Here is a 23902-nt window from a genome sequence, read left to right as displayed (position 1 = left end):
CTGAGAGTTCCTTACAAAATTGTTTTTTAGACTCCAAATAGTGCCTCTATCAGAAATACAAAGAAAAAACTGTTTACTCACTTTCCGAGGCTATGAGAGGATAACCAAGAAGTATATTTAAATGCCTGGTTATGAATTTCTCTAATCATGTCAGATGAGTACAGCATAAAAAGAAAGAAAAAAAAGTACTATGTCTCTGTGTTACCAAATGGGTCAGTTGGTAATTTAAACAGCCCAGCTTAATGAGGTCAGGGGAGCTGACTCTAGAAATAGGTACTACCAGACAAAGTCAGAGGAAGGCATAAGAAAGCTACATAGAATGAGGAGAATAATGCAGTGAGGTCAAGGGAAAGTTTAGAAAATTATAGCACAGATACTCAATTCTAAGAAAAATAAGAGTGATGCTATTTGAAAATAGTTATTCAAAGAGAAGAGAACATGGGCTGATACCTAGAAAAGGTGTAGTTTTGGCTCAGCCAAACTCGAATCCTGTTTTCATTTTGCAGAAAGGAAACTCTGAAGTATCTTCATTAATTCAAAGGATTTTATGAGATATGGTCCAATGACAGTATGAAAAAAATCAAAGCCCACAGCTGTTTTAGTTAATAAGGGAACAGTGATTTAGATGCTGCACATAAACTCCTCCGAAGATGAGGGGATTGTGCTCCTAGTGGGCAACGACGTCTATATATAAAAAATGTAAGGAGTTTCTCAGAGTCCAAAGCATGGTGGTCAGGGTGACGATCAATACCTGTCCATAATAATGATCTGTTTAGCTGAGTAAACAGGAAACATTATTTAGTCGTCCAAAATATCTTCATCCAGGTTGATATCTGTTGTGTCAATATCGTCTAATTCCAAATTATCCAAATCTACTTCCAGCTCAAGTAAACTCTGCAAACAAAAGGAAGAGGGTGAGTTCTATAGTACTGTGTTAAAGAAAAGTTACCTGTGATTCATGATCCAAAGAGAACTAAACCAACAGTCAGAAAAGTGTATCTTTCCATTTCAAAGCTCCTGCTCTGAAACTGATTACATCACTTAAAACACAGGCCTGCACAGCTAGCACACGTTCACGTGGCGAGAGGGTGAGGCTGGCATCCACCGGGAAGCTGGGTATATCAATACCTTTTCTTCTTTGTTGGCTGGCTGGGAGGTCACGATAACAGGAGTAGGAGAAGCAGCTTTCCCGTCAAGTTCCTGAAAATCCACAAAACAAAGGAATTTGTTCAGGAATTTGAAGTTTTTCCCAAAGGGAAAACTAATCGGGATTAGGAAGTGGGAGATGGTACTTAAAATCAACAAATCTCAACCAGACTATCTTGTGTAGTAGTCTACTGACCTGCTGAGCTGCAGATCTTGAGGGCTGAAAGCCTTTTGCCTCTTCCATAACATTTCTTTCTTCATTTGGCTATCAGGGAATGAAGCAATGATGAAATGAAATATTCTGAAAGTATAATTCATCTGTGAACTTAGCCCAAATCCCAAATACTAGCTCTCAATTAAACCAAAACGTATGTTCAGTTCAGTCACTCAGTCGTGTCCGACTCTTTGCAACCCCATGAATCACAGCAAGCCAGGCCTCCCTGTCCATCACCAACACCTGGAGTTCACTCAAACTCATGTCCATCTAGCCATCTCATCCTCTGTCATCCCCTCCTCCTCCTGCCCCCAATTCCTCCCAGTGTCAGAGTCTTTTCCAATGAGTCAACTCTTCTAATGAGGTGGCCAAAGTACTGGAGTTTAGGAATCCCAGTGTTGATCTCCTTCAGAATGGACTGGTTGGATCTCCTTGCAGTCCAAGGGACTCTCAAGAGTCTTCTCCAACACCACAGTTCAAAAGCATCAATTCTTTGGTGCTCAGCCTTCTTCACAGTCTAACTCTCACATCCATACATGACCACAGGAAAAACCATAGCCTTGACTAGACGGACCTTAGTCAGTAAAGTAATGTCTCTGCTTTTGAATATGCTGTCTAGGTTGGTCATAACTTTTATTCCAAGGAGTAAGGGTCTTTTAATTTCATGGCTGCAGTCACCATCTGCAGTGATTTTAGAGCCTAAAAAAATAAAAAGTCTGACACTGTTTCCACTGTTTCCCCATCTATTTCCCATGAAGTGATGGTACAGTTTAAAACCTTAAGTTGTGAATGCCCTTCTACTTGTAGTTACACAAAATTAGGCGCCCCAGGCACTCACCGTGACAAGAGGGTATTGTTTGGCTGGCCAGAGGTCGGCATGCGTTTCCTTCACCCATTCTTCTACAACAAAGGCTTCCTTTAATCCAGGGAAAAGGTTTTCATATTCTGTTGGATCAGCAAGAGATTCTGCTGCTTTCTGATTGACTTTTGAGAGGTTTTCTCTCCAGAGTTTCACCACCCTGTTACAGATATGGAACCAGAGGGAGATTGGTAAGGACTCTGTTTTTATCTGAAATATTTCCTCCCAAAATGAAAAGTCTGTACCTTGAAACCTGACTGGGTAGGTAAGTCCGTGCCAGGAAGGCAGCTTCTGGCAGTCGTCCAGTTCTAATCAAAAGCTCCAGGCAAGCATCAAGCCTACAGATTAAAGACAGGCACTGTTACCACGAATAAACGCTGTAATGATGGCACTTAGCACATTAGAGAAATGTGAATTTAGTGCTGCAAAGTCAGCATTCCCTCTCCAGCTCCCACATGTATACCTCTTTTCTGTCACTGAGCCATTAACTTATCACCAGTGAGCTACAAAATAGACTCCAGCAGTGTGAGAAATAAGACAGCTTTTGTGACCATTTTCAATCTCCTTAACTGTCCTAGGCAGACTCTAAAGGGGCTTTTTAAGACAAGGTAGCTGATACGAACACATTTAAGGGCTTCAGGAGACACAAAGGAGAAACTCTGTTTCACAAGTATATTATTGAGGGCAGCATCTCTAAGATGAACAGTGCTGGACAATGCAGTGGTGCCCAGTAGGAAAATATCCAAATGTCCATTTTATTTCCGTTTTTTCCTGTGTAAGTTCGATAAAGTGGATAATGTGTTTTAGAATTAAGAATTTTTTTGATTTTAAAAAGGTAATACTTCGATTTTACAAAGTAATATGCCATACATTGCATAACATCCTCAGCACCAAAGTCACAAATGTTAATATTCTGCAAAAAACATGTGACTACTAAATACAATAAAAACACACCAAGTGGCATAAAAACATAAGAACAACTAATAACTTAAGAGTTTAGGTCTGATTATGCCACCAAATACTCGCTTCAGAATTTTCTGGGTTTTTGAATGATTGATAAGAAATAGACCAGACTTCCCTGGTGGTCCAATGGTTAAGAATCTGCCTGCCAATGCAGGGGGGAGACGTTGCAGGGCAGCTGAGCCCATGTGCCACAACTATGGAAGCCCCCATGCTCTAGAGTCCCTGCTCCCCAGTGAGAGAAGCCATCACAGTGAGAAGCTAGTGCCCCACACCTATAGAGGCCCTTGCTTACTGCAGCTGGAGAAAGCCCCTGCTCAGCGACAGACCGGCGCAGCCAAAAAGCAAATAGTGGACCTATTCTTGTAAGTTGCTCAGTCGTGTCCAACTCTTTTGCAACCCCATGGGCTGAAGCCCATCAGGTTCCTCTGGCCGTGGGATTTACCAGGCAAAAATACTGGAGTGGGTTGCCATTTCCTTCTCCAGGGGATCTTCCCAACCCGGGGATCTAACCCATGTCTCCAGCATTGGCAAGCAGATTCTTTACTACTGAGCCACCAGGGAAGCCCAGACCTTTTCTCACAGGTATATAAATGTATGCATACATATGTTATAAAATACATATACATTCAAAGTTTTTATGATTAACTGTGAGGTTCAGAAAGTCTGTAAGGCAAAATTAATGAACACTTCTGCATTTTATTCCATAATGGTCAACTAATGAAAAGATCTGATATGTACTAACTGCTACACTTTTGAAAATATATGACATTTTAATGCTTTAAATGCAAATCTAGTTACCAGTTAGTAACTAGTAACTGGCATCCTGATCCCCCTTAATTTTTGTTGTAAACAGATCATTCAATTTGGGCAAAATCACCTGCAACATTCAGGTACCAAATGACAGCCTCTTGCTGTCATTAAATAAAATACCTTAGCCAGGAAGTGGCAGGGCTATTGAGAAAGGGGTTTAACATTTCTCCCAGTTGACCTTCCCTGTAGCTCAACTCTGCTCAAACATTTAGACCAACTGTGGTAAAAGCATCCTTTGCTGAAGCAGCCCTGTCCCCCTGCCTGCTCCTACCAGCAATAGCCCCTAGCCAGGCATCAGTGCACTCTCCAGGGTTTCCTCTTCACATTCTTCTCTCACATTCTTCTCAAAAGACCACCCTCAAAAGTCAGTGCAGACAGTGCTTCTCATTACTCTGCCCACCTTTAGACCTTGGGTTCATACTTACTTGCCCTGTAAAAAGTAGCTCATGAAAGCCACATTATTCTTGCCGTCTCTCTCTGCTCCCTCTGCTAGCTTGCTCACCATACTAGCGTTACCAGAGGCAGTGGCCAGAAGCAGCAGACCCCCATAGTCCTGTGCATGATGCAGGCACTCCTGGGCCAGGCCAAACTGGCACTTACTAACGGCGAGCTCAGCAAGCTGCTTCCACTTCTGTTCTGACTGTAAGAAAGAGTTTTCACATTAAAATAGCTTTCAAATAAACATCTGAATTTCCAATACCAACATTATTCTGTTAATCTGAGCATTACTGTGCTGACAATTTTATATTTTCTATAATTATAAAAGATATGTTTTATGTATACTGAGCTGTGCTTATTAAGTTGGTTCTGTCAGTCAAAATAAGAATAGTGAAGTGAAGTCGCTCAGTCGTGTCTGACTCTTCGCGACCCCATGGACTGCAGCCTACCAGGCTCCTCCGTCCATGGGATTTTCCAGGCAAGAGTACTGGAGTGGGGTGCCATTGGAATAACAAAATATATAATCAGGAAATGGAAACTATTCAGATACAAAATTAATTCAAACACAAATCAATTTTAATGCTGTATGAATAATCATTAGCCCAGTATATTTTTATTTTGTACTTATACAGTGAAACTAAAACTAATACGTTTTAAGGTAATTAGATTGTAATTTAAGGAATGATTTACAACTATTTTTTAAAACAGAAAAAAGATTTTATGTCCTTAAATATTTAGTAATACATATTATTTTTGTCATTGGTAGCTTCTCAGAAATCAAATAAAATGCTGCTCATTTGGATAATCTTAACATAGCTAAAATTTCTTTAGTACATCTGAAATGAATTTACCTGTAAAAGCTAGATTGAAACCATAACGGAAGCCCTCAATATACAACCCATAAAAATGTCATTAAACTGTCTCAAAATGTCAGAACCCTTCTTTAAAACCAACATCTTCCTCACTAGCTTGGATTACTGACAAATTACTGCTGTGTCTGCATTCTTTGAAAGTTCCAGATTCCTTTATCTACTATCTTCCAGCGTTTCTTCTCTTCCAAAATAGATCCCATGTAAGATAAAAAAACAAACTTTAGCTTTAATTAGAATGCTAAGAATGTATTAATAAGAATATAGAAATAACTAATCATTTTTAAAAAGACCAAAGAAAGGCAATAACCTCACCAAAATGAGTTACTAATTTGCATTTCAGAAAACTTTAGTAACACAACTTACAATAAACACGTACCTACTGACTTTTCCATCAGTTACAATCAATCATAAATTAGTACATACCTCTGCTTCCACTGCTAACTGGTATGCAATTTTTAGTTCTCCAAGCTGAAGAGCAAGTTCAAAGCGATGCTCAGGGTCTGTGGATACTGTAAGAGCTTGCTGCTTGAAGCCCTGAACAGATAAGATATATGTGTGTGTTTATGTACAGCAAAACCTGTGTGTGTAGTCTACATATTCAGTGCATACACACGGCAAATAATCCATTTTCCCCTCAAAACTCAATACGCTGCTGACACTGGAAGCCCCGTTACTTAAACAAAAGTAACAACAATAACTACTCTTCAATAAGAAGACAGAAAAATTAAGGAGCCGTTAAATCAACTGGTAAGAACATACAGGGCAGACAAAATTCAGTTGCACGCCTGTTTTCTAAGCATGGAAGCCAACCAATGCTTGATAAACACAAGTTAAACAACTAGTAAAATTTAGAAGTATAAAAGTAAACATGAAAAATGATTCTGGAAGGTTGACTGAATAAGAACCATTTTTTAAAAAAAGGCACAGTAGTATATACCTAGCTGTCTGTAATTGCCCAAGCTGGGCCTTAGAGATCTAGACCTGGGCCTCAGAGAAAGAAAGTGAAAGTGAAGTCGCTCAGTCATGTCCGACTCTTTGCAACACCATGGACAGTGGAACCTGCACCAGGCTCCTCTGTCCATGGGATTTTCTAGGCAAGAGTACTGGAGTGGGTTGCCATTTCCTTCTCCAGGGAATCTTCCCGACCCAGGGATCGAACCCAGTCTCCCGCATTGTAGACAGACGCTTTACCGTCTGAGCCACCAGGGAAGTGCTCAGAGAAAGGAAAGTTAAATGTAAAACTTGACAATTTTCAATAATCCGCAGGTCATTTAGCAAACATTTTGCTTTCAGGTCCAGACACTGATTAGGTGTCATTACCTATGCCTTTACTGTTGGTCTCATGTCCAGTTTACTCATCAGCAAGTATTGCAGAGGGCAGAAGTCTAAAACCTCCTTCCTATGCTCCAGTCAGTCATCAGAAACAAGCTTTTAAGCCAACCACTATAATCACTATATTAGCTTCTCCCTCAAGACAGTGCTGATGGGGTCTGCCCTATGGGCAAGTTCTTCAGCTCCAGGGGACTGATATAATGAGACAAAAAGTTCAAGCTGCAGAAGACTTCCTCAGACTGAGGGTGAATGCTCTGTTAGGTCAGGATGCAGAAATTGGACAGTTTTGTCTCACTAGATAGTCAGCATGGCTGTATTACTGTGCTCAAAATAAGTTCCCAGACTATACAAGCTGATCCTCCCTCCACTCACTCCTGAGTACAATGTAACAAGGAATTCTGAATAATCTGCATTACTCCTTTTCTCCCCTAGCACTAATGTAGACAATATACAATCCAAGAGTGGACGATAGAAAATCTATAGAACTAGTCAGATGTAGGTGAGGGCGAAGCAAAGAAATGAGGTGACTATATATGTTTACTTTTGTTTTCCTCCAAATCCCCACTGAAATGACAATTTAAAGCATAAACTCCCAAGGACACAGAAAAAGGCAGAGGAGAAATCAGTATTAATAACAACACTTTGTGAAGCTTGAAAGCTGGTGAAGGAGTTAAACTCACTGAAATAAACATTCAGTTAAAACACTGCTGCTAAGTCGCTTCAGTCGTGTCCAACTTTGTGCGATCCCATAGACGGCAGCCCACCAGGCTCCCCCGTCCCTGGGATTTTCCAGGCAAGAACACTGGAGTGGGTTGCCATTTCCTTCTCCAATGCATGAAAGTGAAAAGTCAAAGTGAAGTCGCTCAGTCATGTCCGACTCTTAGTGACCCCATGGACTGCAGCCTACCAGGCTCCTCCATCCATGGGATTTTCCAGGCAGGAGTACTGGAGTGGGGTGCCATTGCCTTTTCCGAGTTAAAACACTAAAGAAGACTAATCCCTAAATCTGGAGTCAAGACAGGATAGAAATAACTCAATTCACACCTCAGCAATGTCTTGTGAAGGGCAGTATTAAAGCCAGCAAAGAAATCAAACTGCCTAGGTCTATATAAGAAGCAGTCAGACACCCCAGTTCCTCACGCCTCCCCACATCCTCTCAACACACATGGAAGACAAGGCCTGTTTTCTAGAGAAGGTAAACTAGAGGGTCTCCAGCCTGAGGGATACCTATAAACCCGAAGGAATACTAAGTGGCAAAAGGAAAACAGGAGATTATAAGAATGCATACTTAACTAAATGTGTGAAATACTAAATACTGAGACACCAAGCTGTACTCTACTCCCCACCAGAATGATGGTGATTGGGGAGCTTCTCTGTAAACTAACCAGTCAAAGGGGCTAGACTTAAAAATACTAAAATGTCAATGAGAATTATATGCCAGCCTGAGCAGTGGTTGGTACAATATTAAGTGCCATTAAATTTACTAAATGAACAAATTCATTACATGAAGATACTGACATTGAGGTTTCCCAATCAAACGGCCCAGCTACATCACATATTTTAAGTTCATACTCAGTAAGTTCACCCATAAACTCAGATCTTTTGACCTGTTTCTTAGACCTCCACTCTTAAACGAGTGCGCAAAGACCATCAGATACCTGAGGAAAATCTTTAAAAGGAAAGACAGAAATCAAACCAATAATAGCAGAACCAGTAACAGTACTGAAGAAAGCATACCAATAAGGGAAAAAGAAAACTTCAGCTATCACTTATACCCTAACAGAGGGTATGAAGAGAAACTCTGATCCATAAGCAAGATTTTAAAAGTTCAAGAATAACAAAATGAGAAAACCAGTGCAAGAAGCCCAACATCTGAATAACAGTTCCACGGAGAGAATATGGAAAATACAGGGAGGAAATCAATAGAAACATGATTCAACAAAATCTCTCAAAAATGAAGGAATGAGCTTCCAATTAAGAGAGCTTATCTAATACCCAGCAGAATGAATGATAACTGACCCCTAAACCAGGGCCCACCATCATGATAGCATTACAGAACAAGAGGAACAAGATCCAAAAAACTTCCAAAGAGAAAAAACAGATCAGGTACCAAGAATCAGGAATACAAATGGTTTAGACTTCAACAATAACTAGAAACTAGAAGACAAAATAGAATTTTTTCCTCAAAATTCTGAGAGAAAACTATCTCCAACTTAGAATTCTATATCCAGTTAAGTGGCCAAGGGTTCTAGGGTAGAACAATGGCACTTTCAGATATGCAAGGTCACAAAAATATTTACTTCCTATCAATAAAAAACCCTTTTCTCAGAAAACTATTGAAGGACATACTCCAGCAAAATGAGGGAGTAAACCAGCAAAGAAGACAGGGGATACAGGAAACAATGGCTCAAGCCAAAGGGAGGCCCCAACATGATGGGGAGGGGATACCCATGATGAGGGAAAAAGTCAGTTGAGCCTGAAGCAGACTGAACACACTGAAAGGAGATAGCAAGGAAATCTGGAGAAGCAGCAGAGTAAGAGGAAAAACCCTCAACACACAGAATAAGCAAAGTTAATAAAAGAATCAGTTATTAACTCAGGGAAGTAGTAGTTAGTAGTTTGTCGCTCAGTCGTGTCCGACTCTTTGCGACCCCACGGACTGTAGCCTATCAGGCTCCTCCCTCCATGGGATTCTCCAGGCAAGAGTACTGGAGTGGGTTGCCATTTCCTTCTCCAGGGGATCTTCCCGACCCAGGGATCGAACCCAGGTCTCCCGCATTGCAGGCGGACGCTTTAACCTCTGAGCCACCAGGGAAGCCCAAGATATGGCTCAGCTGTGAACAGCGTTTAAATAGTCATAATAATATAAACAATGGATACTGATCTAATAAAAATTATGATGTAACGATTTAAGTGGCATGTAGGTTGTTGAAGCAGGGGGAGTGAAAGAAAGATAAATTCTTCATTTTCTACAGAGTGTGAAGTCCCAAGAAATACCTAAAACTGAGAAACAGCAATATAACAAGCATGTTAAACATGTGGAAATAAATGCCCATAGTCAGCTAAAAGAATTAAAAGTGATTACCACCAGGGAGCATAAATGAGAGAAGGGAGAGGGCTGTGTTTTCCTAAGCCTTGCAAAGCTTTTGTGCATATAACTTGGATTTTAAAGCAGCACTTTCCACAAAAGTCAGAAACAACCAAAATGTCCACTGACAGAGGACTAGATAAAGATGTGATACATAGATACAATGGTATACTACACAGCCATAAACAGGATGAAATAATGCCAATGGGTCTAGAGGTTATCATACTAAGTGAAGTAAGTCAGAAAGACAAAGACAAATATCACGTAGTATCACTTATACGTGGAATTTAAAATATGGCACAAATGAATCTATTTAAGAAACAGAAACAGATTCATAGACGTAGAGAACAGATTTGTGGTTGCCTAGGAGGGGAGAGAGAGAGAGAGATGGACTAGGAGTTTGGGGTTGGTAGGTGCAAACCATTTTGTATAGAATGGATAGACAACACCCTACTGTATAGCACAGAGAACTATATTCAATATTCTGCAATAAGCCACAATGGAAAAGATTATAAAAAAAGAATGTATATTTGTGTATAACTGAGTCATATACAGCAGACAGGCTCAACACTGTAAATCAACTATGTTTCAAGAATAAACCAACTTTGATTATGAAAATGCTACTTTAAGGAAAACACTCATCACTTAATGATAAATTTGATGTGTATTTTACAGAAAGAGAGAAGCTAGCTAGGAGAGAGAAAAATACAGCATAGAAATGAAAATACTGATAGAATGGAAAAGAAGTCTACAGAAAGGGAAGACTAATTAATCACCTTCAACATATAAAGGGGATATGAAGAACTATGAGAAAGGAGAGGGAAGCATATTAACAAGTGACTTAAATTTATAAGAGAAAGCCCACTGCCATAAGGAAATCAGTGACAATTAAGAAATAAAGTTCTTCAAACTCATACAAACATTCTTTCAAATTGCTGGCTTTAAAAACACACACAAATAAACAAACAACCCCCCTTACCTGCTTTTCCAAGAAGTGTGCAACTCTGGTCCTCTGCTCTTTCGGGATGGTCGGGAGGACCTTATCAGCCATGCTGAAGTCCCTCCGCATGACGGCTGTCTGGTACTCCAGCACTGAAACCAGCAGGGAGTAGCTAACAATGTTCAGTTCCTTATCCCCCAGATAAAGCCTGTTGTCTTTAGGAATATAGCCCAGGAGATACATCGTCCTGTAAGAGAAATGGAAACTAATTTAGAATTAAGCCCAAATCAGTATATACTCTCTCCCGCCCTCCCTCCCTCTGCCTCTTGCTCATAATCTTTTCATTTGATTGATACAGTTTTAGTTAGCAATTGCCACCTATTAAAACCATAAAACTAAAAAACCAGGCCTATCATTGTAACAAGCCAGCAACTGGTTTTATTTTTAAAGTATACTTTTAAATTTAGGATGTTAAAAACAAAAGCAAAATGATAGTCAGCTACCTGTCCAAGTGGGCAATGGTGACTATTTCTCCTCCGACATAATAATTTAATCTGTTCACAGAACTTGTGTAAATGAAGCAATCGCCTACCCACAGCCCTGTTTTCACAATTTCCTGAATCTCACCAAGAACCTACAGAAAGAAAATGAAGCCTGTTATTATCTTATTCAACAACAAATAACAAACTGTCAATAATAAAAAACTGAATATAATTAGGGGTGACGGATAGAAAAAGAGATGCAAAGAAAGAATCCTACTTCAAGAAAGAAAATCTTTCTTGGAATGTCTATCTTCTTTATTCATTTAAGAACAGATTCCTGGATGAGCATCTATAATGTTAAGTCTCACCGTTGAGCCAAAGCTATAATCTAAGAAAGTGCTGATCGAAATTCCTAACATACATGAGACTGGCATAATAAGTACTTCATAAAATCTTCTAAGATACCTCCACCATGGATGATTTATCTTTATATTTGGAAGTTCATTTAATTTATTTTTTTAAAGATAATTATAGACTCTCTTATTTTAATTTACTTTTTAAATGGAGGAAAATTGCTTTACAATATTGTATTGGTTTTTGTGGTGCAACAAAGTGAATCAGCCATAATGAATATATATATCTTCTCCCTCTTGAGCTCCCATCCCTTCCCCGCCAAGTTCCACCCCTCTAAGTCATCGAAGAGCACCAGGCTAGGCTCCCTCTGCTTGAAAACCCATTTTAAATAACTCTAGCTAAACTGTCTTAGGACCGTAACAACTTCTAACTTCCTTACTGAAAAACTGTCAAAGTTGGTCTAAAGATTTCCTATAATCAAAGCACAAATCTCTTTTAACAAATACTTTCAGACCCTGATCTTTGAGCCAAGACTTTAATTTTCACATTTTACCGTAACCCCTTAAATGTTTATTAAGTTTTCCCAAACCTAATTTATAATAAAATGTTACAATGAGTGAAGTTCAGCTGTAAGTACATAATTCATTTAAAAACAAAGCTGAAGTTTTATTGATGCAATTACCTCAAAACCGTCTTCAATGCCATCTTCAGTAACTCCTTCATGTGTTTCCTGTGCAGCCAAGACTTTTTCTGACAGATATTTAAGGATAAAAAATGACTCCTCAGTTGCGATACAGACTAGCTCTCCAGAGTCAGACCAGAAAATCTGCGACATGACAAACAAAAACCCAGATAAACGATTTTAGAGTCTATATGAATGTGACAAACTGCATATGCTGTTTCCTACAAGACTTATCTTCTTACATTAGGATAATAAGTAAGCACTTAATCTGATACATATATATGTACACACACACACACATTTGGGAGGGTGGACAGGGCGCTGCTATTTTATGTACAGAAATGGAAAGCCCTAAGGGAGGCAGGAAGAAATGCTGGCAGTAAGTCCCGGGTGCACTGAGATTCAGAGGAGCACGAGAATATTCCCAGCTGCTCTTCAACAGTGTTTCTCCCTCCCTCCCACCCCCATTATGACCCCCACCCCAAACCTTTTTTAGGCATTGTTTCCCAATCGCTTTCCTTTATCAAGTTTTATTATCACAGATACTACACATCTGAAAGTGAAAGTTGCTCAGTCATGTCGACTCTTTGCAGCCCCATGGAGAGTATCCTGCCAAGTTCCTCTGTCCACGGAATTCTCCAGGCAAGAATACTGGAGTGGGTAGCCGTTCCCTTCTCCAGGGGATCTTTCCAACTCAGGGATCAAACTCAGGTGTCCTACATTGCAGGCAGATTCGTTACTGACTGAGCCACCAGGGACGCCCACTATCCATCTATACATTATGTAATACATAAACATACACACAGTACACAAGCTCGTAACATGTATGAACATATGAACATCTATGCTTTACAGACAGAACAGAGTACTTTTTCTCATCGACTGGTTTCAGGAACTGATGTCTGTCTCCTTAAGGATGATGCCCCCCTTGCTGAGAATGCAGACTCTAGAAATCAGAACTAGGACCCTGGGAGATACCTGTCTCCAGAGATAACTTCCTGACAATGAAAGCTCTCAAAGAAGCAGGCAGATCTAAAGGTAGTAAACTGTCGCTGGTGAAAGGCCACCTAAAGTTTAAATAGCCATTATCAGGTAACGTAGGCAAAGGCTTTCTGAACTGAGTGGGAGACTTGCAGGTCTTGCCACGCCAAGAACTCACTGACTTTTCCTCTTCAAAGCATTAAAGCCATTTAAAATAAGACTAGCACTTGGTATCTGTACAGCTCTTTATACTTTTCAAAAAGCCCAACATCTACTGCCTTATTCAAATACCCCAATCTTCCTTTTTAAAGCAATCCTGAGGTAAATGGCCCCATGTCCAGCACAATGGGACAGGGACAGCAGGGTACCAGGGTATTTCTTGGCCTCAGGGACCCAGAGTTTGTCACAAAGAGGTACATTCCAACAATAGCAAAGATGGAAGCTCACGTGTTTGGGTTGAATTTCAATTCTGCGTATGAGTTCCGTATTTTCCCAGTCATAGAAAGCTAAACCATTTACAGACCTGACTCCCAGTAAGAAGCCTCCATAGATACCTACAAAGAACAACAAAATATTTTCAGATCTTTAGATGTTTTTGAGTGATTACAAAGTTTCTAAAATTGTATCAAATATAAACAGCACTTACTTTCAGCTCCAAAGTCTGGTTTAAATGATTTTTTTTCCTTAAAGTTCTTAAATATCTTTACAACACTGTTGCTCTCTCTTATTGCATATCTGTGGGGAAAAGGAAAGCAATCATAACCTATTACATATACACTAAACTGTAATTCCACCAAATATTACAAGTATCTTCACATGTATTTAAGTAGTGAATTACACAAAAATATAAAATTAATATCTGAAGATTCACTAATATATTTTTTTCCTAAGAGATCAGTGAACTGCTTACAGTTGGACAAATAATGAACAGGCTTCACAATGTCTATTATACAAATTACTAGGGCTTACAAACCATTTTATAAGATCCAAATGTCCTTCAACAGGTGAATGAGTAAACCAACTGTCGTCTACGCATAAAATGGAATACTACTCTGCCCAAAAGGGAGCCAGTTATAGATCCATGCAACAAGCTGCTGCTTAGTCGCTCAGTCGTTTGACCCTTTGCAACCCCAGACTGTAGCCTGCCAGGCTCCTCTGTCCATGGGATTCCACAGGTAAAAATACTGGAGTGGGTAGCCATTTCCTTCTCCAGAGGATCTTCCCAGATAAGAGATCAAACCCGCACATATCCTGCACTGCAGGCAGATTCGTTACCACTGAGCAATCTGGGAAGCCCATGTAACAACATGGATGCAGCTCAAATACATTATGCTGAGCAAAACAAGCCAGACGACAAGTACATACCGCACAACTCCACTGACGAAATCCTAAAGAAGACAAATCTAATCTAGTGGGGAACAAGGGTGGGATGCTGACTGTAAGAGAAACAAGGGGATTGGTTTTGAGGTGACAGAAATGTTGACTGTGCTGGTGGTTATAGGTTACATCCATTTGTCCAAATTCGCTGATACACTTAAAACAGTGCCTTTTATTTTGTATAAATTATTCCTCAATAAAAAGTAACTTAAAAAAACACATCTTTTATAAGTGGCTCACTAGTCAGTCATGCTTAGCAACAACTTAATAAATTGTGTATACTCGGGCCTCTCTCTTGAAAGGGGTCTATGACTGGATATTCAAGAGTATATGAGAAAGGGATGGAATAAGTACTTTGCTCCAACAGGAAAGATGCTGAACAGGGAGGGTCTGGGCTGGATAAACCTGAAAGAGGGAACTATCAAAACAGAGGGAGACGTGTGCTGAGAGAGGTATGGCAATTCACGAACTATAACTGTGCTCAAGGTAACAAAGTACTTTTTACTATATAGAACTGTGCATAAATGAGTTTATTTAGGAAATTGATGAAAAGATCTTACCTCTCAGTGACCTTTTTGTTAAAAACTAAAAAGCATGCATCTTACTGAGCAATGCTGAGGCCTAAGTTCCCCACTGTTGGCAGAAGAGGCAACACAAAATACGGAGAAAACCAAACTAAGAAAACTATGAAGATGTAATTCAGTGTGTAGTCTGGAAAAAACCAAAACCCCCATGTTTATTACATGCTCCAAACAGGAATCAAAAAGGAACCAGTCAGTAAATATCTAGCATAATATTGAGAGGTAGATTTTTTTTCTGTTTTTAATGAGACAATTATGAACATTTTTAATTCAGACAGAATTTGTTAAGAATGGGAGATAAGTAACATCATGAAAACTCATTTTCATGATGTTAAGTTTTTATCATGATTACATTAGAATCTAGCATCTCTCCAAGTGGCTCAGATGAGGGCAGCAGCGGCAGCTCAGGATACAGGTTCTGGGGTGGGGGTGGGACCTGCCAAGGTCTTTATCTGAGGGCCTACTCTGCCTTCAGCCCTGCCGTGGGCTCCACCAAGGAAAAACAGGTGTTGGGTCCCCAGTTTATTATTGGGTCAGACTGAGTGAGCCAGCTCAAAACTGGGTATAAAATGTTAAAAGCAGCTCATGCTGTACATTTGCCCCTGACTATTCTGAAAGAGATGGGAATACCAGACCATCTGACCTGCCTCTTGAGAAACCTACATGCAGGTCAGGAAGCAACAGTTAGAACTAGACATGGAACAACAGACTGGTTCCAAACAGGAAAAAGAGTACGTCAAGGCTGTAGATTGTCACCCTGCTTATTTAACTTCTATGCAGAGTACATCATGAGAAACGCTCGGCTGGAAGAAGCACAAGCTGGAATCAAGATTGCTGGGAGAAATATCAATAATCTCAGATATGCAGATAACACCACCTTTATGGCAGAAAGTGAAGAGGAACTAAAAAGCCTCTTGATGAAAGTGAAAGAGGAGAGTGAAAAAGTTGGCTTAAAGCTCAACATTCAGAAAACGAAGATCATGGCATCTGGTCCCATCACTTCATGGGAAATAGGTGGAGAAACGGTGGAAACAGTGTCAGACTTTATTTTTTGGGGCTCCAAAATCACTGCAGATGGTGAGTGCAGCCATGAAATTAAAAGAAGCTTACTCCTTGGAAGGAAAGTTATGACCAACCTAGATAGCATATTTAAAAGCAGAGACATTACTTTTCCAACAAAGGTCGGTCTAGCCAAGGCTAAGGTTTTTCCAGTGGTCACGTATGGATGTGAGAGCTGGACTGTGAAGAAAGCTGAGTGCCGAAGAATTGATGCTTTTGAACTGTGGTGTTGGAGAAGACTCTTGAGAGTCCCTTGGACTGCAAGGAGATCCAACCAGTCCATCCTAAAGGAGACTGGCCCTGGGTGTTCTTTGGAAGGAATGATGCTAAAGCTGAAACTCTAATACTTTGGCCACCTCATGCGAAGAGCTGACTCACTGGAAAAGACTCTGATGCTGGGAGGGATTGCGGGCAGGAGGAGAAGGGGACAACAGAGGATGAGATGGCTGGATGGCATCACTGACTCGATGGACATAAGTTTGAGTGAACTCCGGGAGTTGGTGATGGACAGGGAGGCCTGGCGTGCTGCAGTTCATGGGGTCACAAAGAGTTGGACACAACTGAGCAACTGAACTGAACTGAACTGAATCCTCCAACACAGGTCTGGTGAGAACTGGTCTTCAACATGGAGCAGCACAGCCTACTGAGCCTTGCAGACCTCTTCAATACAGCTGCACACAGAATGTCCACTGGCAATCAGGGGCAGCTGATATGACACAGACAAAACTTACTCTGAAGAATCGTGGGCCCACGCGAACTCCTGGGCAGACCCAAAACTCTTGTTCCTCAGTGCCATTGCTGTGTAGATGATGTACTCACCGTCACCACACACCACAACAAACCTACAAGTTAGAAAAGCCAGGGTGGGGGGAAGTACAGAGGACCAATGACATGCAGAAGTTAAAAAACAATGATTTATCTTGTTTCTAATACGGTGAAATATTTCTAATAACAAACGTTATTTCAGTTGACTGTTACAAATGAACCTAATATCTTTTAAAGTTATATATTTCTTAGAATACAGAGCTAGACATAAATATTACACCCAACGAATCAAAAGCAGATTATGAAGATGGGGTTACTGCTGAAAATATTATTGCAATGGCCTCTCTTACAAACAAAGGGTCAGGAAGATAAGAAAGGCTGGTGACGTATAGGAGAGGACTCCAATAATTCAACTGGCATTTATTGAGTACTCAGATACCTGGCATTTTGCTCATTACATCTACACAATAAAAAGGCATGATCTTCTTGCAAGGCTACCATCATTTTAAAGCTGATCATTCACATAAATGAAAATATCTTATCCCACTTTTTAATGACTGTTAAATTTATGATATTTATAACAAACAGGGTATTTTTAACATTTGTTAAGAAAAAAAGAATGTTGCATAGTCAAAACTTTCTCAACAGACATATTGGCTGTTATTAGACTGCCAAAGCTGAAATGTAAAATTTAAGCAAAAATTGTTTTATGATAGTAAGGGGAAAATATGTAATGTGTTCTTACTCTTCATAAGAAAACTTTATTGCAAGTAATTATGGAGACCATTTACTGAACAAGGCAGCATACTTGGTTTATATACTTGGTCTTTTTTAATACTCAGGACAACATTATAAAATGCTCAGATCTACTATAAAGTAATTTTTAAAGTTTAAACGTTTAAACTCATTGTATGAGAAACTGTTCTTTCACAAGATGTTTAGCGCTTTACAAATCTTAAGGGAGAAACAAAGCTGATGATACAAATTACAGAGAAGAAGCAGAATTATTACCTTTCCCAAAACTTTTTCAAAAGACAAAGACCTCACAACTCTTCTTAAGAGCAATGAGTCAGCAAATATTTAGAGAGCACCTACTAAGTCTCGGGTAAGACAGGATTCTTGCTCTTGAAGGAGCATAGGACATGTCATAAGGACGCATACCAATATGTATGAAATAGAGTCAACACAAAATTATTCCACTGTTCAAAACTGTGTAGTGGGAAAGGCCAGGAAGACAATTATGCTTCACCGTGCATGCAGACAAGATCAACGGGCCTGGCTGCCTGCCACTGTGTTGAGGCCAGGGCAAAAGCTCAATGAAGAATGCGCGTCACAGGGCAGGGCTGGGACAAGCTGTGGATATGCAAACACACATAGGCCCAGAGGGAGATTCTGGTGGTGGCTTACCGTCCGTTAGGATTGTGCTGAATAGTCTGAGGGTATATTTCACAACTGCCCATATCTTTTACTGCCAGTGGCAGTCTTTCTCCATCTTTAATTTCAGCATCTCCCATTGCTTTTAGGTTGGCCTGCTGGACTTCTGAATGTTTGGCCCAGATTATCTTTCCATTGGCATCCATGGACATGGCAGGTTCCTCCCGACCAAGCTGAAGGAATGACAAATGACTTTTAGCCACAAAAAGGAAAACAAATGATACTACAACAAAATAAACATTTTCTATTTTCATTTAATGAAGGGCTCCTTTCTTCCACTTAACTCTCCTCACCAGTACCTAATCTCTTTTAAGTACATAGCTCAATGACAGAGTGCCAGTTTAACAAAGCTGGTGACTTAGAAGAAAACTGCTCCCCCTGTATACCCTATTCAGAGATGCTGCAATGAGAGATTACCTTAACAATGATGCTCCCTTCATCATAGCCCAAAGCAACGTTATTGGACCCTCGCAGGCTGGCCACACACCATACTCTCTCCATTCCATAATTCAAAGTACTCTCAAGGCGATAGGTGCTTGAATGCCAAATACGTACGGTTCCTGAAAAAACAACGTGAATCAGCCGTTTGACTTGAATACCCAACAGTGAACTATCAGGTGGACCAGCCACGTGGAAGTCTTTATATTCAAACACAACACACTTCCTGGAAGCTTCATTTTTGATCTGTAGTCTGTGACTTTATAAAGCAACATAAACATATAATACAAAGTGCATAACAAGCTTAAACAAAGAAACGTAATTTTTATGTGTGAAGTAATGACTGGATTCCTGGGTACAGTGCCTACTACATGCCAGGTGCTTTTTATGTTATTTCTCCACATTCTTTCACTACGATCCTATGAGGTAGGTGTATCTATTCCCATTTCATAATGTACCCAAACCACACGTTTATGAAGTGGCAGAGCCTGAATCTGATCCTGGGCTTTTAGACTCCAAAGCACAGGCTTTTTCCGTTTTCCCCTAGCACTTCCAGGCGTCCTCTTATGTACCTAACAGAGTCAAAACACATCAGAATCATGATGATGAAAATGATAGTAACAATGTCCTTGTACTCTTTTATAGCTTAAGTAATCTACTCTAATAAAAAATATCAAAATCTTTTGAAACTTCCAATGAAAATGCAGGGCACTAAGCTGGCTTAAATATCCAGTCAGCAATGAATGCTAAGCATAGGAATAAATATACATTTCTAACTTACCATCTTCTGAACCTGTGATGATGATTGGCAGCTCAGGATGAAAACTGGCACAAGACACATTTTGGGCATGCCCCTCCAGTGTCTGTACACAAGTTTTATTCTATAGTCAATACACAGAAAACACTCTTATTAGTGGAAAACAATTACTCATCCTTAATTTTCCCAGAGCACAGATACACAATCAATGATAATGGTCGTAACAATCTGAACAATATTCAATACAGAGATTTTTGAAAGAGAATCATCTTACTGTGCACATGTTTTCTCACTGTTTGTTAGTACAGGCAAAAGTAACTATCATATTTAAAGAAGAAAACACACACCCCCTGAAAGAGCTGGTTTTCATCTAAGTATCAGTGCCCCAATTTCCTAAAATGTCTTTAATGTTTTTATTCTGCATTTAAACACAGATTTGAGTATCTCACTATAAGTGGTTTTCTAGGCCTCATTTTATTAACTATTCATGGTTATTTTGATGTGAGAAACAAAAAAATAAAATTTTAAAATCTTGGAGATAAAAAGTATAGTAACAAGAGTTCATAATCAGGTTTACAAGAGTCTATGTGGCAAAATGATAGCACTATTGTGATGTCTGACATTAGTCACTAGTGTGCTAGTTTTGAAATACAAATGAAGTCTGCCAATGAGGATACTAAAGGATGTAAGAATTCATTTTAATTAAAACCTTGAAATTTCTCATTTCTAGTAGTAAATGAAAAATAAACATGATGGCGTTTTATTTTTAAAATCTTAATAAGCATTTGTTGTTACTTTCATGGGGAATTCTGAGACCACAGTTTAGGTGCAATTCCTGATGCCTTAACTTATTATTATGCTCAAAACAGAGTTCAACAACCCAAGTTTGAACTGTCCTGTAAGAAACAGTGAGAAGTATATTTAACATAAGGCAAGTAAGCTATGTAAAAACTGTACCTGATAGTCCCATATTTTCACAAGACGGTCATCTGCTCCTGAGATGAGGTATGGCTTGTCACCACCACTGTAGTAATCAATGCAATTCACGCCCTTCTCATGTCCCTCCAGAGTGAAGTTTGGTGACGATGAGCCCAGCTGCCACACCTTCAGAGAGCAACAGCATCTGCCAGTCAACATGGGGCCTTCATTTCAGAAGGCAGCTCTACCACACCCCTGACAGGTCAAAGAAATGCCAAATCCCAGGGGAGAAGCTGAAGAATGCTCATTTTTTCACCCACTTGTTTGGGTTCTTTCTCACTTTACTTCAATTTCCAGGGAGCAGAATCACTATGGCATTCTCTGAAATGCCAATTCCAGGCTTTATCCTTAGAGATTATGATTCAGTGGAACTACAGTGAAGTTCAGGAATCTAGATTTTCAACAGACACCCCACGTGTCTTGACTTTGAGAAACACTACTCTATGGGTAGGAAATGATGTTATGAGAGAGTTATTAATAACACAAAGCTAATGAAAATGGACTTAGTAAGATGTATTAAGAGGAAAAAAATTACTGCTTTAATCAAAAACTTTAAAGTATGAAAAAGCAGTCATATATTACTACAGCACTGCTATTGAGCTTTGGAGAAGGAAATGGCATCCCACTCCAGTGTTCTTGCCTGGAGAATCCCAGGGACGGGGGAGCCTGGAGGGCTGCCGTCTGTGGGGTCGCACAGAGTTGGACACGACTGAAGTGACTTAACAGCAGCAGCTATTGAGCTTTATCTTTACAAATATTTATTTTGTATGACTACTACATGGGAGGCCCTGTGGGGAGTATAAAAATATGTAAACAAACTTTACTACAGCCAAAGGTAAGACAATTTTGTCCTCAAGCTATATCTAATTTAGTGAAGAAACTTCTAAACTAATTTCAAAGTTTTCAACATTATGTCAAAAACAAGGATAATTGAGTAAAAGAAAAAAAATAATAAAGTAAATCAAAGCCCTAAGATAGTCAACATGTACCATTTAATAGTAAGTTGTCAGACAAACAGAAGATAACATTTTATATAAGTCAAAGGAAAACTAATAAAAATGTTATATAGATGTAAGCCTATTCATGTAACCAAAGTTAAATCTATGCATATAGAAATATTTTAAGTACTACAGTGGGAAAAGGAATATATTTTCACTCATTGCAACATGTATTAAGCATCTAATATAGACAGGGCACTGTGCTGCTTGCTAATGTGTGTCTGCTTGTGGGAGGAGGGTAACATACGGTTCCTGCCCCAAACATCAACATGTCGGGAATAAAGATTTTCCATTATTATTCAACAGGAAGGCCATAATAGAGACCCCCAAAAATGGAAGGAATGGGATGAGAATGGCTCTGTCTAGGGGTGAAACGGATGGCTGAAGAGAGCTTCTCAGAGTAAATAACTGCTAAGCCTTGAAAGATGAGTAATTCTCCAGAGGAAAAGAAATCAATAAGGGAGAATAAAGGATACTGTAGGCATTGGGCCCCGCTGAATGAGGTAAGGTTCTGTGAACATTCACGGCTTCTCGAGAAAATGGTGAGGAGACCAGGTTTACAGGAGATGTCTCGTAACATTAGCTAAGGTTGGTCTTGCAAACCCTTATATTCCATACCAAGGCATCTGGACTTTACCCTTAGATTGGGAACTGACAAGATGGAACCCACGTTTTAGAAAGATAACTGGCAGTGGTATGGAGAAATGGAGTAAGAAAAACAGAATGGAGGTAAATGAAATAGATTAATAATCTGCAGAAGGCAACAGCAAATACACTAACAAAGAGGAAAACAGTGACCTAGAGAAGACACAGGCATTTTCTTATTCTGGGTTTGCAGAGGTTTAAAACTCTTACTATATATTGCTTCCACATGGAGAAACACCCCTCCATTAAGAGCACTGAGTTGCCACACCATTTTTCTAAACAGAATATGCCCTTCTGAATCAAAATAAGAAGTCCTATATTGCTTCAAAATGAGCTTTTTTTTTTTTTTTTCAAAATGAGCTTTTGAGAGAAACTTCTCAGATAGGAAGCCAGCAGTAAAATACCTAACACAATTATATCTCACCAACAAGCATAACTGACACAAACAATGGGCACCTTACCTTGATTGTCCTGTCCAAAGAAGCACTGGCAAACTGGTTGTTATCTTTAGGGTTGATCACAATCTGCATTACATAATGGGTGTGTCCTTCAAACACTTGTGAGCAAGACCATTTTTTATCCCAGTCCCAGAGTTTAATAAGCATGTCATCTAGATCAAAAGAAAGTCTCCACTTAGTTGCAATATCTATTTCTTTCATTCAGAACTAAGGTGCAGAATCTCTGTGCCTTTTTAAGGAAGAAAATCTAACACAAATCATATATTCCATGACTTACAGACACAGAATCAGAATTGAACAGATTTTTCAAAATGCTCATTCTAAGAATAATTTTAACTTTCTGAAGAATGGAGATAAAAGACATTACTAATAGCAAATATACAAATTTCATGGAAGAAATTTAAAACAGACTCGATGGGTTTTACAGAATGATAAAAGAATAACACAAGTTTAATTAGAGTCTAAGTATGACTGAATAATGATGACAATGACTATTTCAGAAACAAGCATTTCTCTTTTAATCAGTTCAGTTGCTTAGTCATGTCTGACTCTTTTCGACCCCATGGACTGCAGCACGCCAGGCTTCAATTGGTTAAAAAAAGTTCTGAATTACTTCTCAATTTCTAACTTAAAAATGTTTCAAAGAGCTATTACCAATTCAGTACAACCTGTTTTAACTGCCTTCCAAAAAGCTCCACTGCTTTACACATAATACCAAGGTGCAAACTAGTCTGAATATAAAGATAAAACTGACTAGAGTATATGGCAATCTGCCAAAAACTCACTCACTCAGCACATAAATTAGCTTTCTGTTCAGCAGATGTTCCAGCATCTAGACCTTCAGGTCTTCCCTGACAGGAATTGGAGCAACTGCTACACAAATCCTAAGTAGAGCTGATAGTCATTAAAATACAAAAGCAAGCAGCACTGATAGCACGTTAATGGATTTAAATAGTTTAAAGGCTGCTTGGAATCAGAACTCTACTTGTAACAACAGTAAATGAATTGCATGTCTCACTAAATGAAAATGAATTACTCAAAGAGACCGACATGACCAAAAGGGGTCATCTCTTACCACTGCTGGTTAGAATGAAAGGCTGGGTTGGATGAACAGCAATACAGCGAATGTAGTCTGAATGTGCCTCAAACATATGAACTCTCTCCAGAGTGTTGTAATTGAATACTCTAATCTGCATGTCATCCTAGAAATGAAAATTTAAAAACCATCATTACTCTTATGAAGTAAATTGC

General features: G+C 39.4%; 1 protein-coding gene across 1 annotated transcript in view; it reads right to left on the bottom strand.

Moving 5' to 3' along the window:
• Nucleotides 1–530: 530 nt before the first annotated feature.
• COPB2 (COPI coat complex subunit beta 2) overlaps nt 531–23902 on the bottom strand; it is a 34500-nt gene continuing 11128 nt past the window's right edge. Inside the window, exons 4-22 of the mRNA XM_069580955.1 lie at nt 23727–23853; nt 22655–22803; nt 20530–20676; nt 19597–19696; nt 18795–18937; nt 18351–18550; nt 16910–17020; nt 13808–13896; nt 13609–13715; nt 12181–12324; nt 11166–11296; nt 10702–10909; nt 5726–5836; nt 4418–4632; nt 2465–2557; nt 2199–2379; nt 1343–1411; nt 1129–1200; nt 531–894 (exon numbers count right to left, since the gene is read on the bottom strand). Of these exons, the coding sequence (XP_069437056.1) occupies nt 799–894; nt 1129–1200; nt 1343–1411; nt 2199–2379; nt 2465–2557; nt 4418–4632; nt 5726–5836; nt 10702–10909; nt 11166–11296; nt 12181–12324; nt 13609–13715; nt 13808–13896; nt 16910–17020; nt 18351–18550; nt 18795–18937; nt 19597–19696; nt 20530–20676; nt 22655–22803; nt 23727–23853 (2493 nt within the window). The 3' untranslated portion in view covers nt 531–798. The remainder of the gene's footprint in view (nt 895–1128; nt 1201–1342; nt 1412–2198; nt 2380–2464; nt 2558–4417; nt 4633–5725; nt 5837–10701; nt 10910–11165; nt 11297–12180; nt 12325–13608; nt 13716–13807; nt 13897–16909; nt 17021–18350; nt 18551–18794; nt 18938–19596; nt 19697–20529; nt 20677–22654; nt 22804–23726; nt 23854–23902) is intronic.

The sequence above is a fragment of the Ovis canadensis genome, chromosome 1 (genome assembly GCF_042477335.2).
Source record: "Ovis canadensis isolate MfBH-ARS-UI-01 breed Bighorn chromosome 1, ARS-UI_OviCan_v2, whole genome shotgun sequence".
NCBI lineage: Eukaryota > Metazoa > Chordata > Mammalia > Artiodactyla > Bovidae > Ovis > Ovis canadensis.
This window is presented reverse-complemented; position numbering and strand designations above follow the sequence as displayed.